This window comes from Barbatula barbatula (genome assembly GCF_947034865.1).
Source record: "Barbatula barbatula genome assembly, chromosome: 8".
NCBI classification, from domain to species: domain Eukaryota; kingdom Metazoa; phylum Chordata; class Actinopteri; order Cypriniformes; family Nemacheilidae; genus Barbatula; species Barbatula barbatula.
This window is the reverse complement of record NC_136771.1, coordinates 3,566,909-3,586,557: the sequence shown is the minus strand read 5'-3', so window position 1 is coordinate 3,586,557 and position 19,649 is coordinate 3,566,909. Positions and strand designations below refer to the sequence as shown.

The 19,649-nt window shown below is 37.3% G+C and overlaps 4 protein-coding genes across 6 annotated transcripts; 1 reads left to right on the top strand and 3 right to left on the bottom strand.

The window, feature by feature from the left end:
• Positions 1–863: 863 nt before the first annotated feature.
• Positions 864–3,710, bottom strand: LOC306897103 (CMRF35-like molecule 6). The gene is made up of 6 exons (XM_079461583.1): positions 3,546–3,710; positions 2,551–2,862; positions 2,308–2,463; positions 2,027–2,125; positions 1,909–1,952; positions 864–1,725 (listed from the first exon to the last, which is right to left on the bottom strand). The coding sequence occupies exons 1-6, from the start codon at positions 3,586–3,588 to the stop codon at positions 1,624–1,626; spliced, it is 756 nt and encodes a 251-aa protein (XP_079317709.1). The 5' UTR covers positions 3,589–3,710; the 3' UTR covers positions 864–1,623.
• Positions 3,711–3,790: 80 nt separating this feature from the next.
• On the bottom strand, positions 3,791–7,038 carry LOC306898117 (uncharacterized protein). Of its 2 annotated transcripts, none has more exons than XM_079463371.1 (7): positions 6,909–7,038; positions 5,494–5,805; positions 5,300–5,416; positions 4,961–5,011; positions 4,681–4,785; positions 4,530–4,591; positions 3,791–4,347 (listed from the first exon to the last, which is right to left on the bottom strand). In XM_079463371.1, the coding sequence occupies exons 1-7, from the start codon at positions 6,949–6,951 to the stop codon at positions 4,069–4,071; spliced, it is 969 nt and encodes a 322-aa protein (XP_079319497.1). In that variant the 5' UTR covers positions 6,952–7,038; the 3' UTR covers positions 3,791–4,068. The 2 variants fall into 2 exon arrangements, with proteins under 2 accessions (XP_079319497.1, XP_079319498.1); XM_079463372.1 differs by having other exon boundaries at positions 3,795–4,347; positions 5,300–5,413; positions 6,909–7,033.
• A 283-nt stretch (positions 7,039–7,321) lies between these two features.
• Positions 7,322–9,107, bottom strand: LOC306897943 (CMRF35-like molecule 5). Of its 2 annotated transcripts, XM_079463110.1 has the most exons (4): positions 8,975–9,107; positions 8,320–8,631; positions 8,127–8,174; positions 7,322–7,917 (listed from the first exon to the last, which is right to left on the bottom strand). In XM_079463110.1, exons 1-4 carry the CDS (start codon positions 9,015–9,017, stop codon positions 7,892–7,894), a joined length of 429 nt encoding a protein of 142 aa, XP_079319236.1. In that variant the 5' UTR covers positions 9,018–9,107; the 3' UTR covers positions 7,322–7,891. The 2 variants fall into 2 exon arrangements, with proteins under 2 accessions (XP_079319236.1, XP_079319235.1); XM_079463109.1 differs by lacking the exon at positions 7,322–7,917 and having other exon boundaries at positions 7,957–8,174; positions 8,975–9,098.
• Positions 9,108–11,832: 2,725 nt separating this feature from the next.
• Positions 11,833–19,175, top strand: LOC306897142 (adhesion G protein-coupled receptor E3-like). Its single transcript, XM_079461647.1, has 14 exons — positions 11,833–11,960; positions 14,680–14,955; positions 15,054–15,082; positions 15,167–15,238; positions 15,325–15,514; positions 16,106–16,222; positions 16,715–16,899; positions 17,052–17,213; positions 17,288–17,494; positions 17,585–17,817; positions 17,888–17,948; positions 18,033–18,124; positions 18,305–18,467; positions 18,566–19,175. Exons 1-14 carry the CDS (start codon positions 11,936–11,938, stop codon positions 18,626–18,628), a joined length of 1,875 nt encoding a protein of 624 aa, XP_079317773.1. The 5' UTR covers positions 11,833–11,935; the 3' UTR covers positions 18,629–19,175.
• Positions 19,176–19,649: the final 474 nt, after the last annotated feature.

Here is a 19,649-nt window from a genome sequence, read left to right as displayed (position 1 = left end):
TTTTAACCGTCTGTACATCAATCAAACAGAAAGTGGTTTTGTGTCTCTGACCAAACCTCGCGTTAGATGAACGATCAGATGATACTAGAACACATGGATCTCTGCAGAAATCCTTTCTGTTGGTTGATCTTTTTTCCAGTGTGTCCATCGGTCTCAATCGTATCTGTAGATGACCCTCTTATTTCTGGCATGACTAGGAAAGAAAGTCAGGATCTTCTTGTTGAGAGATGTGTTTGCAGTTGTCTAGTACGGGGTGGGCAGTTGGTTTTCCCAAGGGGCCACGTGGGAAACTGGAACTGTTGTGGAGGGCTGAACCTTTAGATTGATCGCACTCAATTCTGCTCAATAGAATTTGTTTGGCTCCTGGTCAGAATACATGTGACTGCATCCATCTCTGAGAAATATTAACCACGGTGTAATATTAACCACCAGCTGAAACGATAAAAACATCCTTGAAAATTTTGACTTGAGGTGGAATTGGATTTTTTGTTTGGCCCCGTCTCATTTATTTACATGGGGGTGAGGTTTATGACCTACACTGCAGCCAGCCACTAGGGGCGATCTTTTTGGTTTGGCTTACTTTTAAGGCCGTGTGCAGCACACCTGACCAAAACCAACACGAAAAATATTGCCATGATCTGAGAGAACCGAGTATGCTGCACTCTAGACTGGAGCCATCTATTGGATTTTCTGTGTATTGCATCAGATTAGACATTTTGATCATAACTCAAATTAAATGATATTTACAGTCATCGATTTTAAAACGTCCGACAGTGTATGTTTCTCTCTTGCCCACTCCTTGTTTTTAACTTTTGTATTATGTCCGAACAATATATTTTTTTGAATTATTCATAAATATATTTGAGAATCTTTTTTTTATTGACCTTTTAGTATTCCATTAACAGCAGATAAAAACAGAGCTGACCTGAAAGAAAGAAGTAGACCTTCATTTTCGATTTCATTTGGCTTCTTTGAGTTTCCAGTGACTTTATATTTATAACGTTGCCAGATACACTTGTTAAATAGTCTTCCAAAATGATAACCGGTCTGACAGTGAGTCTGATTGATACACATATGTTTAACATATTTGCGTGTTAATGCATTTTGGGTGTGATGTAAGCATCCTTATCCTAGATCAGTGTGAAACTGATGTAATGTCTGCCGATTACAGACAGTGAAGGTCAGGGCATATACAGGAGTGGAACGGTGCTAGTATCCTTTGCAATAAAAATGCATTTGCATTAGTCAAACATAATGTGTTCCTTGTTTAAATTTAGCTCCGAAAAGCTTTTACAGTGTGTACGAAGCCACCTGAATGAAGACAATTTCAGTTGTTTTTGCAATTCTGTTTGGCCATCAGTGATACAGAAATTAAAGTGACATGTTTATATAAAAGCTACATTACATGTGACAATACATTATTAATGTTAAACAGCGTTCGGAAAACAAAACACAGTGTCGTATGTTTTTGTATCTTCAGATCTGAATGCCTGTGGTGCATGCATTTGTATTCTTTTTAATAGTTGCATATACAACGGTGTCAGTATTGGACTTCAGCTGTTTGGTTTCTACAGTCAGACAGTTGGATGGAGAGGTCGAAACAGGGAGGAGTCTTGAATCGGATCATTCTGCAGAATGATGATTGACAGCTGAATACACGGTGGGGAGTGTGTGTGGATCAGTCCGCTGTTGGGTCTCTGTGATTTCTTCATAAACACCTGCCATCTGAAGAGTCAGGGATGTTATTGAAACAACAATATATAGGCTTCTCACCTATAGTATATACAGGTTTACTTTGTCTTAAAGTGATTGTTTTTATTTTAAGGTGAACTATCCCTTTAATATCATATTCTTTTTAGGACAGGTGTTCAGAAAGTCATAACATAGTGATTTATCTCTCTCTCTCACCTCTGTGGTTGTGGTGCATCTTTCAGCATCATCTGCAGGTGAACCTGTTACATCAGAAGCAGATCATTACATATTTAACATCCTGCATTTACAAAAGACTGAATGTGTTTTCACTTACCTCTGGAACTGTGTGACTTTCTCTTTTTATACACATAGAGAATGGCTCCAAATATAACCAGCATCACAGTCAGGCTCACAGCAGTGCACACCAGAAGACCTGAACACATGTTACTGATGACACGTGTGTCATGTGATGTGATCTCAAACACGTGGCTTTAGTGATGGTCTCTTTATATATTAAACACATGACTGGACCATGAACTCTCTCCTTCTGTCCAACAGCTCTGACAGCAGCATCTTCTTCAGATGTACAGTGATGGAAACCATTGCAGTTGTTACCTGTCACTGAGGGTGAGCGAGTGATGTCATCAGCGGCTAAAGATCTGGAGGTTTTTCCTGATGTGGCCAATGGATATTCTGGTTGTCGAGTTGGTGTAGGAAACGGTCGAGTTGTGTCTAGTTCAGTTGACGGAGGTGTAACGTGGTGAGTGTTTGCTTAGAAGAAAACAGTGAAATCCATTAATATGGAAATAAGAGAGTGATCCATTTACACTGAAAGGAAACCCTGTGTGACTTTTTTACCTGTATTTACTCTCAAATTTACTTTAAGATATGTGTCTTTAAAAGTTCTTTTCACCCCACAATAGTAAATCCCAGAGTCTGACTCCTGTAGATCAGTGATGGTCACTTTGAACAACCCGTTTCCAAAATCCTTCAGACGGAATTTCTTGTTAGATGACCGATCGGATGATACTAGAACATTTCTGTGTGCGCATGGATCTCTGCAGAAATACTTTCTGTTGTCTGAAGCCCAGCTATGTTGACATGAAACTGTGATGTTCTCTCCAGCGTATCCATGTTTCTTAATATCCATTGAGGATGAAATTCTAATTTCTGCTAAAAACAAAATAAAACAGTGTTGGTTGTTAGATGTTCTCATAGCTTTTTCTGTTAATGACTCCCCAATAAAACATCATGCAAAGTCAGCTCTCTAATACTATCGGGCACAGTAAATTAATGTGGTGTGAGATAGGATATTAAGTCATTCTATAACGATAATAATTATTGGTGATAAATATCCAGCCAGTGATCAAAAGTTGTGTTAAGGCCCCAATTGAATAACCTCAGCCGCTAGCTCACTAGTCTCACTGACAAGCAAATGGGATCAGTCTTACTTTTAAGCCCAATCTAACTTTTTTGTAACATGGTTTAAAGAAGTTATGGCCAGTCTTGAAAAGCGATCTTGCACTTCAGTTCATCCGGCCTGAGCTGTTCAACATCTCCGAATAATGTGAGATGTGTGTACAAGTTCAGTCTCTGATGTCCACTTCCTGTCTTTTACACATTTCTAGTATTTTAGTACATGCACACACCTGAGATGAGTTTCAGATTGCTGTTTTTAAGATAATGTGTGCCGGACGATGGGAAGTCTGTTGCTATTGCATTTCTTCACTCCTGCAGCTGTTTTTCGTCAAAACCCACAGACAAACAGAACCCACAGCGTTAAAAGCAAGATCATAACCACGCTTCGAACGCAGAGCAAACTAACTAGTTGCACCACAGTCTATAAAACCGACCTGTCAGAAAGATCCAGAAGCACACGACACAGCAGATCTTCATTCTGAGTTTCCAGTGAGTTTCAAATAAAGGAGTTTCCAGAAAACCTACTGTTGTCTTCTCTTAGTGGTTTACATTAAGGAAGTCTAGTGATGGTGTTCTCAATCTCATATTAAAAGATCTACAAACTCCTCCTCTTTTTAACACAATGCTTTTTCAGATATGAAATGGAGTCTACAGACGATAAACATCAGGAAGTGAAGAGTATAGAAAATGTGCTGGAATCATTTATTGTCTGTACATCAGTTAAACAAAGTGTGGTTTTGCTGTTCAGTGGGTTGCTTTCTTTATCATCATCAGATCAGATGTAAGCAAACGTCATCTTGCTATTGTCGCATCCATGCAACATGGAGTTATTTCTGCAATTCTGTTTGCAATCTGTGATGCTAAAATCCATGTAACTGCCATTGCAATGCCACAATACACAAACACATTTAATTATTTATAAATTACATTACATGCGACAATATGTTAATAACCGTTTCAGGAACAAAATACAGTGTCATATGTTACTGTGTCTTCAGATCTGAATATTTGTAGTCCTTGTTTTTTACGCAGGTCAATAGTTGTATACATAACCGTGTCAGTGTTGGACTTGGCTGTTTGGTCATGAACCGACGGATGGATGGAGAGGTTGCAATAGAGGGAGGAATCTTCAATCTGATTTGCGGCAGAATGATGATTGACAGCTGAATACACGGTGGGTGTGAGCGGATCAGTTCGCTTTTGCATCTCCATGATGTCCTCATAGTCACCTTCCATCTGTTAAGAAGAGGCAGGGATGCTATTATAACTCCTTATCGACAGTATTCAGGTTTATTTAGGGCTTTATCTCTATATCAAATTTGAGAAGAAATCTTTTGCTGTACAAAAATGTCTACTAGAGGCCACAATGTGCTTGGTTGAAATGCGTTTGATCAACACACGTTCAGAAAGTGATTTACCTCTCTCGATCTCACCCGTGTGGATTTTGTGGTGGGTCTTTTAGCAACACCTGGTGGTGAACCTGGTACATCAGAAGCACATCATTAGATATGTAACACCCTCCATTTACAGCACATGCACAGTATAATGTCTGCGTGTACGTGCACTTACCACCGGAGCTTTGTGAATTTCTCTTTTTCTTTTTATATATAGAGAGAATCGCTCCAAATAAAAGCAACATCACAGTCAGACCCGCAGCAATGCACACTAGCAGACCTGAACACATGCGGAGAGAACAGATGTTACAGATGACACGTGTGTCATGTGATGTTCTGGATTACAGGTGATGTGATCACATCCGTAATGGATTAGATTGATTTTAATCGCTCCTGACTTGTAATTGCTTAAAGTTTTGTGTGGAGAGAAAGCGTCCGCAGACACAAAAACTCACCAGCTTTCTCCAAAAATGTTTGTTTCTCTGTAGTGGGTGGTATAAAAAGACCTTTCAATGATAAAAAAGAGAACAACGTCAGCACAGGAGACACAAAATCACATTTAAAGGAATAGTTTGCCCCAAAATGAAAATGTTTTGCTCACTATACGCCTTCTTGGGTCACCACTAACTCGCATAATGTTCTTTTGTCGTACTATGGGAGTCAATGGTGACCCGAACTGTCTTAGTTACACACTTTAATTGAAATATACCTTCTAGAAATGTAAACAGTTTGGTTATAACTGCAAGGAGAGCAAATTATGACCTTTAACAGTACTTCAATGAGCTTTGTGTTACCTGTAAATGTGTTTGTGATGTCATCGGGTGCTGAAGTGAAGGATCTACTCGTGGAGGTTTGAGAATCAGATTTTGTCACTGATGTTGGTGTCGTCCGAGTCGTGTGTATGGCTACTGCTGTGTGTCAGTCATTAATAAGTCAAACAGTATTTTATTTGATAGAAAATGTCCTCTAAACGCTGTGTCATTTTTACCTTTAGATACTCTCAGATTGACCTCCTCATATGTGTCTAGACCAGCTCTTTCCACTCCACACCAGTAAATCCCAGAGTCTGACTTCTGTAGATCACTGATGGTCACTGTGAACATCCCGTTTCCAAAATCCTTCAGACTGAATCTCTTGTTAGATGACCGATCAGATGACACTAGAACATCACTGTATGCACATGGATCTCTGCAGAAATACTTTCTGTTGGATGAAGCCCAGCTGTAAATACATGTTACTGTAACCTGCCCTCCTTCACTTCCCTTTATTGATGTCCCATCAGTAGCTGAACTTCCAAATCCTGTTGAATCATACAAAACCACACATCATCTCTCATACACATATCATGATGACATTTCAGCTGTGTTCACGTTTGATCATTTTGATGCAGATCACAGCACAGTCGTGAAAAGTAACATGATGACTGTCTATTGCCATAATGTTCTAAAGGGGACAGCCACTGAAAAATGTCATGATTTACTCACTCTCAAGTTATTCCACATCTGTCTTTGTTTTGAAGAAAGATATTCGGAAGAATGTTTGTAAACAAACCGATCTGAGGCACTATAGAGTTCCATAGTAGGGAAAATAACTAGTATGGTATGAATGGTGCCCCAGAACTGTTTAGTTTCCCACATTCTTCAAAATATCTTCTTCTGTGTTCAACAGAACAACGACGTCTCGGAACAACTTCAGGGTGAGTAAATGAAAACAGAATTTCGGTTGAACTTTCCCTTTAAATCCATTTTTACCATCATAACTTATTAAACCATGTGTGAAATGTCTAGTTTCATCCTTCTAATGCAATGAAAAGTGAAAAGCAACCACAGTTGCGTTTCTCTTTCACCGTTGTGCAGTTTTAACAGTATTTCACAGCTTAAGCTGTGACACATGAGTAACTTCACACTTTTAAACACAGAATATTTTGTTCAGCATTTTGGATATGTTTGGCATACAAAATACATGCAACACACTTTACAACATATATCGCGTAGACTTGCACTTATCTTACACAGAATTAAGTATAATGAGACAGTTTTTCATATCATGGAGGTCATGGATGATTCGTATTTTGTAGGGAACAAAGGATATGATTTTGTTTATTTTAGGTATGAGGCATTAAAAGTGCCTTTCTGTGTTTTGTTCGTTATTTCAATTATATATATATCATTTTGACTAAAAACAATAAACATTTCTTGATACGAGCAAAGTAGGACCTATGATGAAGCTTTTGGGTGATGTTGCCTGAAAAGGGTCTTGCACATTATAAAACTCATCTGACACAATACAGCCTTTCATCATACTATGGTTTAGTTTAGTCTGAGCATTCAAATATCTCATAGCATTGTGCCCTCTTATTCCATCACACTGTTCTGAGACATTAATACAGACAAAACGACTGACCTGACAGACATATCCAGCAGCTCACAGCATAGAAGAACTTCATTTTTGATGAATAAACCTGTTTGTATTAGTGACTCCTAGCAGCATTAAGAGCTGTCATCCGCTCTGAGACATCACACTGCTGTGGCACAATGAGGAACACGAAGTTAAACCAATTTCCTAAGATCAGAGTTTTAACGTCAGAAACCCCATAAAAAGCACTTGCTTCCCTTTTTTGTGTGTGTGGACACTACTCGTTTCACACTGGTCTGAGGTCAGTGCTTGTTGTGCTTGTTATAAGTGTTGTGAATGAATTAGAGCTGAGCTGAGGCTGATCTTAGATCAGTGATGTAGTCTCTGTACATTTGTGACGGGGTTGATATATGACATCAGAGCACAGATGAGCATGAAACTGACGTATTGAGAAACAAACTCAGTGTTGAATTATTTTAATAATTTTATAAAGGAAAATGTGAAGAAATGAGAGAATGACCGTATAACTGCCCACATATGGCAATGCATTGTGTGATTTTGCATTTGGGTCCTAAACAATATTTAAAAAAGAGGAAATATCAGTATTTGTTTATCATATCAAACAAACAGTTGTACCGTGTATACGTAATGGACCAGCAAGAGTAATGCATGCAGTTTAATTTTGTGATCATGCAAATATGACACACAACACAACATTTTAAAAGTCAAAGCTACAATCCATGACAGATGACATAACTCTCCATCACCATCTCTGTTGGAAATGTAAAATTGCAGGTTGTTGTGCATGTCTATCCGTGGGTGGGTTGAGGTCAAATGACCATTGTGAATCCGTTTTTATGAACTTTTATAAAATAGATTTGTTTTCTTAATGAAAAGGTTACAGATTGCAGCTTTACAATAAAATATAATCCTGTTGATCTTCTACCCTTGTTTGTACGACATGAACTCAAACTTGCATGCAGAAAGTTATAAAAAGGACTTCAGCTTTTTTTATTTCAGAAGTTGCTCTCTCACTTGCATATCTTAATTTTACGTTCTGTAAAAGAAAGAAAGTCATATAGCTTTGAAATTACATGAGGGTGAATAAATGATGAATGGTGACAATGGGGACCCGAACTGTCTTAGTTACAAACTTTAATTGAAATATTCCTTCTAGAAATGTAAACAGTTTTGTTATAACTGCAGGGTGAGGAAATTATGACAAAATTTATCCCTTTAACAGTACTTCAATAAGCTTTGTGTTACCTGTAAATGAGTCTGTGATGTCATCAGGTGCTGAAGTGAAGGATCTACCTGTGGAGGTTTGAGAATCAGATTTTGTCACTGGTGTTGGTGTCCTCCGAGTCGTGTGTATGGCTACTGCTGTGTGTCAGTCATTAATAAGTCAAACAGTATTTTATTTTATAGAAATGTCCTCTAAACGCAGTGTCATTTTTACCTTTAGATACTCTCAGATTGACCTCCTCATATGTGTCTAGACCAACTCTTTCCACTCCACACCAGTAAATCCCAGAGTCTGACTCCTTTAGATCAGTGATGGTCACTGTGAACATCCCGTTTCCAAAATCCTTCAGACGGAATCTCTTGTTAGATGACCAACCAGATGACACTAGAACATCACTGTATGCACATGGATCTCTGCAGAAATACTTTCTGTTGGATGAAGCCCAGCTGTAAATACATGTTACTGTAACCTGCCCTCCTTCACTTCCCTTTATTGATGTCCCATGAGTAGCTGAACTTCCAAATCCTGTTGAATCATACAAAACCACACATCATCTCTCATACACATATCATGATGACATTTCAGCTGTGTTCACGTTTGATCATTTTGAAACAATTCAGAAAACACAGTTGCATTTTGACTAAAAACAATAAACATTTATTGATACGAGCAAAGTAGGACCTATGATGAAGCTTTTGGGTGATGTTGCCTGAAAAGGGTCTTGCACATTATAAAACTCATCTGACACAATACAGCCTTTCATCATACTTTGGTTTAGTTTAGTCTGAGCATTCAAATATCTCATAGCATTGTGCCCTCTTATTCCATCACACTGTTCTGAGACATTAATACAGACAAAACGACTGACCTGACAGACATATCCAGCAGCTCACAGCATAGAAGAACTTCATTTTTGATGAATAAACCTGTTTGTATTAGTGACTCCTAGCAGCATTAAGAGCTGTCATCCGCTCTGAGACATCACACTGCCGTGGCACAATGAGGAACCCGACGTTAAACCAATTGCCTAAGATTAAAGTTTTACCGTCAGAAACTTCCCTTTTTTGTGTGTGTGGACACTACTCTTTTCACACTGGTCTGAGGTCAGTGCTTGTTGTGCTTGTTATAAGTGTTGTGAATGAATTAGAGCTGAGCTGAGGCTGATCTTAGATCAGTGATGTAGTCTCTGTACATTTGTGACGGGGTCGATATATGACATCAGAGCACAGATGAGCATGAAACTGACGTATTGAGAAACAAACTCAGTGTTGAATTATTTTAATAATTTTATAAAGGAAAATGTGAAGAAATGAGAGAATGACCGTATAACTGCACACATATGGCAATGCATTGTGGGATTTTGCATTTGGGTCCTAAACAATATTTCAAAAAGTGGAAATTTCAGTATTTGTGTAACAGATTAGAAGTCTGTTTAATATAAATCAAATTTAGATTTCCGGCCACACCAACACAGCGAGAATGACACAAGAAATCTATATAAAAATAGTGTTTTATTATTTCTATAAGTTAACTTTAAAATGACAATATTAAAATGACATCTCCTCAAAGACCCAGGGAAACAATAAAATCAGGGTTTGTCCAATGTTCTGTCCCAGGGTGAACAATACCCAAATCCAGCCCCGTCTGGATTTAGCTCAGTGTTTCCTCTGTCAGCAGGACTTTGAGTAGATAACGTGTTGTTGCGCTGCTTCCTTGCACTTCACGTGGGTCCATCAACAATACTGCCGTATCTGCTGCTCCACCGCTGACCACCGGACCCGGCACCTCCACAAAAATAAGCAATAACTAGAACGGGTCTTCAGCTCAATACTAAAACAAACACACGCATCAGTGTGGAAGAAAAGGACCACTTACCTTTAGTCTGAGGTTTTGTGAGCGTTGACACTGTGAGATCTGTGAGTCAGCTCCACCAAAGCACAGGGTTTCCAGTCAGCCACAACGCTGAGGGAGAATAAAATTACCAAGCCAGTCCACAGCAGCACTCAGCACATCCATCCATCCATCCAGAGCATTTTTCCCCCTGGTCAATCAGTGTTTCTCATTACAGTTTGTGAAAGAGGGAAACCGTGCTATTAAGTGTCCAGCAATATCACAGCAAACAATCCAATAAACCAATCCACCACAAACCAAAGAAAAACACAGCAAACTAATATAAAATCAGAGGAAAATCGCTATATATCAATCAGTAAAAATACCCAAAATAAAGTAAAGTATCACACTACTCCACTTGTTGTATATCACATGACATTTGTTTATGGTGCATCATATCGGACAAACAGTACCGTGTATGTACACGTAACGCGCCAGCACGAGAAATGCATGCAGTGTAATTTTGTGATCATGCAAATATGACAAATAACACAACATTTTAAAAGCCTATTAATTTGTGTACACAGTAAATGGACGTTTACATGTGAGTTTGTGTCGTAGCAGTGTTGTGGTTTTAAAGGTGGGTAAAGTCAGACTCAAACTGGAAGTAAGAGGGTGGAGCAGAGGAGAGGGTCAGCGACAGAAAAGTTCAGCGAAGTTATGCGAACAATCATCCAAATGTTACGATCCAATAGAAATGTAAGAATTCAAAGTTGTTGAAAATGTCAAAGCTACAATCCATAACTTTTAACCCTCCATCACCATCTCTGTTGGAAACTTAAAATTCCAGGTTGCTTTGCATGGTTATCTGTGGGTGGGTTGAGGTCAAATGACCATTTATGAATGCGTTTTTTTGTACTTTTATAAAATTTAAGTTGCACCTTTAAAATTAAACCTGTTGATCTTCTACCCTTGTTTGTATGACATGAGGTCAAACTTGCATGCAGAAACTTATAAAAAGGACTTCAGCTTATTTTATTTCAGAAGTTGATATCTCTTAAGTTCTGTAAAAGAAAGACAGCTTTGGAATGATATGAGAGTGAATAAATGATGAAATAATTTAATTTTCCTTTAAACATTTGCATCAGACTGTAGAGGAAGTTATCTTCATGCGAACATAAATGGCAACATTAGTTTGGTCCTTATCAGACATAACATCGAAAAAGCAAACATAACTATGCAGATCTATGCGGTCTCCTGCCAGATCACTGCGGTCTGCAAAGGAACAATGACTAGTGGTACCATCCCAAAAAGGAAAAAAGTCACTCTCCCGTACCTTCTCTGGATCTGTTCCACATTGGTGGAATGATCTACCAGCTGCTACAAGATCAGCAGACTCGGTTGCCATCTTTAAAAAACGCCTAAAAACGCATCTCTTCCGTCAACACGTCGCTGATTGATTTTTCCTAATTCTCTTCCCTTTCCTTCTTTATAAAAAAACCCACTTACTAACCTCACTATTCTTAGCTTTGTATACTGTGCTAGGCTTTAATGGACTAGTTTGATGCACTTATGTATTTTGTTGCCTATGTTGTTATAATTGCTTCCAATGTTTCCTCATCTGTAAGTCGCTTTGGATAAAAGCGTCTGCTAAATGACTAAATGTAAATGTAAATGCAAACATGTTTAACTGTTCTCACAATGCTCATCCTAGGATGTGATTTTGACGGTTTTTAGTTTTGCTTTGTTTTTCTCCAGAAAAATGTTGCGACATGTGACACAAGCCTTTGACGTGAGCATGAAGTGCTCAGAACATATGTAAGTGATGGCTGACAGGATTAGGCTGTTTAAAGACACGTGTCATATTGCATTTATGTTACGAGGTCTGATGCAAATATATCAGCTCCTGTGAAGAGTGTTTACACATTCGGTTTGCAAGTCAGTTGTTGACACAGCGGGTTCGGCTTTCTTTTGAGGATTATCAGCTCTGCCGGTCGTAATGAATATCTTCTTTTCTTTAACAGGTAAGTTTTGGGACATTCTGTACAAAATATATGAATTGCAAAAAGTGATGTAACGGTGGTTTCAATAGGATGAATACAAATAATAATTATTAGATTACAGAATACACTTTTTATATATATACTGTATTTAGAAATTTGAAACTTTATTATTTATTCATGCACTTATGCTTAACTTTCAAACCATTCAAATGTACAAAAGGAGATTACAAATTTTTTGTTTTAAAATTGACAAAATGTTCCTGCCATCCTTAAAAGTTCAGGATGACGAAATTATCGCAATATTTAGTAAGATGAAACAAATACTATTGGTCAAATTCAACCTTAATGTATTTTGGCCAATGAATGACACTTAAAAAGTGAGGGAATGCAGAGAGAGAGTTTGTAACCATTGTGACTCTTAAAGCATTGAATTGATTATAATGTTATTTCACTTGATTTACACAAGTGTTACCATGGCCTGCCAAATAACTTATTGATTCTTTTCAAATGGATTATTTGAACTGTTTGTGATCATTTACAATGCTTGTACTGACACCAAACCTTTACAAAACTCAATTTTACTGCTGTTAAAATAAACTAGGCCTATGTAGTGATTTAAATTTGCGATCTGTGAACAGGAAAATTCAGAGAATGCTCCGTCATTATTTTGACTATATGTTAAGAATTTTGTCTGACTGTCCCCAGATGATTTGAATAAAACTGTTTCATTTGCCTTCATATAACCCAGGAACGATTCTAGGTTTTCAATATTAGGGGGGGCTCAGCCTCCAATGAGGATATATATATATATATATATATATATATATATAAATATTTATTTATTGGCACTCTCTAAGCACCACATACTGTATACATTACTAAAATAAAGAATTAACAAAGGATACGCAGAATAAAGACAAGTTATTGTTCTTAAAATTAATATCACATTAATCGATCAATCTGCAACATTTATAATTCAAAGTGACAACAACAGCCAGAAATCTATATAATGAAATTTTGTTTGGATTGTTGAGTCACTATTTAGTAGAAGGAATAACTTATATTTAAGTTTGTATGTTTTGAACCGATATAAAGTTGGTTCGATGTTGTATGTTAGACGGACATTCGGGGGTAAATAACGTCAATAGATCTTTAGTGGATACGTTTAAATGTATAAATGTTGGCTTATTTGTAAGTATTAACAGTCGACACAGATGCAGTTTACTTAGGAGAGTGGAGAGTATTTAAAAAAACAAAGCAATAATAATGGTATAATAGCATCTATATTATTATTAAACAAAATTTTCACAATATTGAAAATTCAGAATCCAAAGAATACAGATTGGCCACTTACTTGTGATCATTTCTTGTTCATTTATAGTAACATTATGGCAAAATATGTGCTATGGATGTTAAAACAATTTTTTTTTCAAATATACTCATATAACTCTTTTTTCAGACCATGTCGACCTTACTGCAGTCAATTTATCTCCTTTACACCCCATTTGAAATAATAAAACACACATTTTGGATGCGTGCAACAACATTACAGCAGTCCAATGTTAAGTCTGCATTCATCATGCCAGAAGTTTTGTCAAGATATTTACATAGTGAAATATTCAATTCAATTTTATTTACATATTCACAATGTGCATTGTTTCAAAGCAGCTTTACAGGGGAAAATATAAACCGATGTATTGTCAGGAACCGTGTGGACTGCACTAACCACACAGTGACAGTCGCTCAACTGATAGAGCATTACATTAGCAACACAAAGGTTGTGGGTTTGAGCACATACTCATAAAAGACACGTGTAGACCAAATGCACTGGAAGTTTCTTTGGATAATGACTAATGTAGGCAAAAACATTGTGTAGTGTATTGTTCCTTAGAGGAACACATTGTAGTTGTTTTGAGTTTCCTAATCAGATATTTGGATAAATGAAAAAGCACACAGTTCGACTTCAAAGAGTGTGTCTTGTTACTGTTTCACAAAACAACATTAAGATGTTAGTTTTATAGTTCCTAGATGAATATTTAGATGTTGGTTTAATTCACAACAGTGTAACACAACAAAGCTATTAAAATGTGAAAACTGAGAAACTTTGCAAAAGGTGTGCACAGTTTCTCCAAACCTGTTTACATGTCTTTGTCTCGCTGAACACAAAAGAAGATATTTGGAAGAATGTTGGCAACTAACATTCCTGGGGCATCATTGACTACCTTAGTACGAAAAATAATTGTTTAATTTTTGCTCTGTTAATAAATAAGATATTTTAAGAAAAGCAAAAAGTACTGGGGCACCATTGATTACCATTGTAGTATTTTTCCTACTATAGTGTGTTTAAAAGAGTAAGTAGATTTATTCATGACACAAGTTTAAATTTTACTCCCTTTAAGGGAACAGTTGCCCCCAAAATGAAAGTCTTCCTCGTTTATCAATCCTCATGTCATTCTAAACCTGTATGACTTTCTTTCTTCTGTAGAACACAAGTGAGGATATTTTGAAGAACGGTGGAAACCAAACAACATTGAGCCCCATTGACTTCCATTGTATGAAGACAAAGCCACCACAAATTTCTCAAAATATCTTCTGTTGTGTTCCACAGAAAAAAAAGAGTCGGGTTTTGAACTGCCACTGAATAAACGATGAGTGGATTTGTGGGTGAACTATCCCTTTAATGATCAATCAGATAAACGTTACCATATTTTAATCTTTTCATTTATAACTTCGTCCGCAGCCCTGCAGCTCCTCATCCGGAGTACTCCACTGATCCAGAATTCACTAAAAGCAAACGACTGGTCCTGCCCTACGGGGAAGAACAACTCCTGTTTAGATGTCTCCAACTTCGCCCACTGTACCGGATCAAATCCTACAGTACACTGCTCTGTACAGTCCTGTCAGCAGTGCAGCGTGGGCTGCTCCTGTAGGGTGGGTTCATATAACTGGATGAACTACAGCACTCCAGATACCTGCACATGTGGAGCCGAGACACAGTCCTGTTACTGCCTGAGCAGTGCGTACGCTCCTGTCTTCTACCATCTACATACTAAAAGAGAATGCTGTTGTATTACACTTGACGTGCTAATGAAAAGTATTTTGTTTTCCTTCCAGATCTGATGGATAAAGACAGCCTAACAGTAGTGTGATTGAGTTTCTACATTTCTAAAACGCTTCAGACACCTTTTATTCGAATAGGCACAAATGCTTCTCGTTCTTTCCTTTAGCAGGTCCCCATAACAGAACTGATGGATTTTGTTAACCTGATTTCAAACATGTCGACTCAGATACCTCCCCAAGTAAGTACTTGACCTGTATCACTTTTTGAGCTTCTTTTGCCTGTTATACCGACCCTATACTGTATGTCTCTTTGGAATTTCATAAGATAGCGACGGTATACCTGAAAGGGCTCGATCAGGCCCAGAAGAGGATTTCTGAATTGTCCAGCGATATCAGTAACAAAGATCTGGCCGCATATGGAGCCACTTTACTGAACGTCTATGACAACCTGGTGTCTGCACTGGTGGAGCCGACAAACAACGTCAGTTATAACAGCATCAGTCTCAACAATACAGGTTTGTCTTGGACTTTTACTTATTTTCATCTCGCAAAGTATTTGAGACTACGTTAAGTCCGGCATTTTAATTTAGTATTTATTAACGCATGCATATACTGTACGTGTGTATATTGAAAAATATTATGAAACAAATGGCTGTTAAACGATTTATCACGATAAATCACATCCAGAATACATAATACACTGAGTACTATATTTAAGAAAAATATTAAACACAAAAATAAATGAAGTTTATATACAATGTAATGTATATATAAATGTAAACATACATTTATGATTTCATACATAATATCTCCTAAATATATACACGTATGTGTTTATAAATACAAAATTAATATGCACAGGGCACTGACACGCATTATGTATAGACAAACTTTTATTCTGGATGCGATTAATCGCAATTAATGGTGTAACAGCTCTACTTTGTTGTTATTTTTTCTTGTACCTGTCATTGTGAAACGATGCGATTTGTTAAAACAACATGTTCAATTGCTTTTTTCTTAAAGCGTGTTGAATTTGTTTAATATTGCATCTGTACACCTTTATACCTGTAGGTTATATCTGCTCTGTTCTGTTCTCTCTCTTGTAGAAGTCAGAGTTCTTGCAGTCGGACCAGAAGCGTCTCCGCGTATAATCCCTTTCGTCATAACAGAAGATGCTAGGATGGATATTGATATTTATGGGATTTCTAAGAAAAACCCTTCAAGTACGTAAAATCCATATAGTGTACTCATGTACACCATTTTGAAAAGACACTATTTCAACTCTAAACAGACTTTTATTTTGATATTTTCTATTAGGGTATTTGAACAAATGAGCAGCAAGACCTGTTTGTTTGTGAATGAATGTGCATTTATAATCCGATTATCAAAGACCATTTTTTCCAATAGAACAGTGGTACTGAAACTTTTTTATTGTAAGGCCCCCTTTGTGTATCACTCTGCACCCCGAAATATAGACTTATTGAACCAAAAACATATTCAGTTATACAATGCTGGATCATCATTTATTGTGGCTTATTTTTGTATGTTTGACTGCATAAAATTCATGGTAAATTTCTATATTTCATAAAATGCCACAAAATCTGTATCCCCGCAACCCCCCGGCTACGACCCCCAGTTTGGGAACCACTGCAAAAGAGGCTCAATGACCTTTATTGTGAAACTGATGGTGCACATTTTGTCGTTCTCTGACCCAGATTTAACCGGTGTGACTTTTATTAGCTTCGCCTCGATGGACAAAATACTGAAACCAGAATTCTTCAACTCATCAAATTCCATGAAAAAAACCATGATGTCCACTGTCATCTCAGCTACTCTTTATAACAACACAGACAACAAGCTCAAGCTCACGAAACCAGTCAACTTCACCTTCACACACAGTGTGAGTTACTCTTTCACTCCAAAGTTCAGTATCCAGCATTTCAGTTAATCCAGAAACAGAAGAAAGAGTTTTGTAAGAGTTTCGTATCGTTTATACAGTTTTTTCTAAGAGGTGTCTGATAAGCATGTACTTTTGTTCATTGTTCACTGTAGTTAAACAGCAGCAGTAGACCTTTCTGCGTGTACTGGAACATCACTGAGTGGATTGTAGACGGTTGTTCTGTTTTAGACACAAACAGCAGCTACACTGTGTGTTCATGTGTTCATCTGTCAACATTCGCTCTCATCATGCAAACCAGCAGCACATCAACAGCGGTACACGTGAGATTTATACCATCTGACAAAGATGATGAATGAAGTGGGAATGTTGATGTGATGTGTTTTCTCAGGATGATCCTCTGATGGAAGTGTTGGGTTTGGTGGTTGTGTCGGTCGGTCTGGTGTTTGATAGTTTGGCTCTGTTGACTTTTGCTTTCTGTCGATGGAAACCTGGAGTGAACAATTTGGCTCGAATCAACCTCTGCATCAGTCTGCTGTCGGCTCATCTTCTGTTCTTACTCACACAACACTTCCTCAAACACATCAAACCACATCAGGTGACAATTATTACACCAGATCATATTTATATTCTTAACACTTTTACATTTGAATGATTTAATATTGTCTCTCTCTCTCTCTCTCTTCAGGTGTTGTGTGGTGTGCTGTCAGGATTTCTTCACTTTCTCTTTCTCTCCTGCTTTGTGTGGATGTTCATTGAAGCTGTGCTGCTCTACATCTGTGTGAAGAACCTATCACAGATCAGCTCCAGACAGAGGGCGGTGCTTAGCAGCAGATTCTTGATTGTGATTGGATATGTGATTGCTCTGGTTATAGTGGGCATGTCTGTTGGATTGGTTCCTGAAGGCTATGGCAGTGAGAAGTATGTTTTTTTGATAAATAAAAATAAATGAATTAAAGTCATTTTTGTCATTGTTTTTTTTTATGAACAGATGCTGGATTAAACTGGACTTAATCTGGAGTTTTCTGGGACCTGTTTGTGTCATTCTCGCAGTATGATTTACATACAAATTATTTTCAGATTAACTTTTAATCAAAGGAAAAGAACGTGATAATATTTTCAATCATTTTTCACAGATAAACACGATTCTCTTCATCAGTATCATCATCAGTCTGAACTCAACTCTCAAAAAACTGAACGCTGAAGTTTCACGGATGAAACAAACCAAGTAAGAAACATTCAGATTTGATAAGAGCATCATTCATTTGTCATAAGAGGTTTTTTCAGGGACTTTCACAACACTCTCCACTGTTCAAAAAGCAACTTTTACCTGCAAAGGAAAGATTCATGAAAAAGTTCATATACAACTGTTTACAGACAGACATTATTTGTCTTTCTGTCTCTTCAGGATTATGGTTTTTAAAACACTGGCTCAGTTTGTGGTTCTTGGTTGTCCCTGGATTCTGGGTTTCTTCACTACAGAAAGTATGATGATTGAAATTCTGTTCCTGATCCTGAACTCACAGCAAGGAACCTTCATCTTCCTGATCTACTGTCTCCTCAATAATGAGGTGAATCATCACAGATTCATTCTGATATCTAATATTCCACATGAAGTTTACTTAATTTTAACCATCTAATGGTAACTTCTGATCTCATTCTTGTTCAGGTCAGGCAGCAGTATGTGAAGTGGATGAGATCTCTCTTCTTTCGAATCAAATCAAAATCATAAAGATTTTATTCAGTAAAACAAAAATAGCTCTCCTTTCTGTAACAGTTGTGGATGAATATGTTTTGTGAGACTGTATATACAGTATGTTTACATCTGTCAGGTGATCAATTCACTTTTTATTAATACTCAATTTTTTCAGGGTGTTGGTACTGTCATGAACTGTTATGTTTTTTCTTAAATTATCCTCTGTGAATATGTGGAGTTATTTACAAAACAGTTTTACACACTTTCTTCTCATTGAACACATTGGATGACGTAAACACCGCCGGTTCATCGCTGGTCCACAGGAACTTCCCGTTTAATTTTTTTACACGATACAAACGTTTGAATAAAATACAATCAACAGAACTTTTAGAACCAAATCGAAATATTAAACAAATATATTTAGGATTTAAAAATAAATTAAATAAAACTGAAACCAGTGTTTACATCCAGTGAAGTGATATGTATAATGCACAATTTTATCTTTCATAACGTGTGAAGGTGCATTTGTCGTATTTTGATGACACATTATGTGGAGAGACATTAAAGATGGGGTTACACACACAGTTTCTGTCAATCTCATTTTAATCTTGAGTACCCATACAGTATAGCATACGTTGTATCTTCGAATACTATTTAGTTTGATCAAATTTATAAAAGAAAGATACATATAATGTACGATTATTTCTGGAAAAACACAAGCTGCTGGAGGCAGGTAGGAGGGATGGAACTAAAGCACGAGCACACAATAAACATTACATCATCACATAAATCCCTTCGGTTTTTTAAATCATGCACGTAACGTTACGTACCCATTGCCACCTTAACACAGACATATGTTTGTTGTGTCCGGCACCTTTGGGACTGGTACAGCAACATATATTTATAATTTATATAACATCCTTCACTGAAATTCCATGAATAAACAAACCACTGACTTCTTTCACTATCGCAAGAGTAACAAGCTGCAGCCAATCTTAACGCAGTGCAGCCAATCTTGATGGTAGGCGGGTCTTACAACACTCGTGGGCGGGCTCTT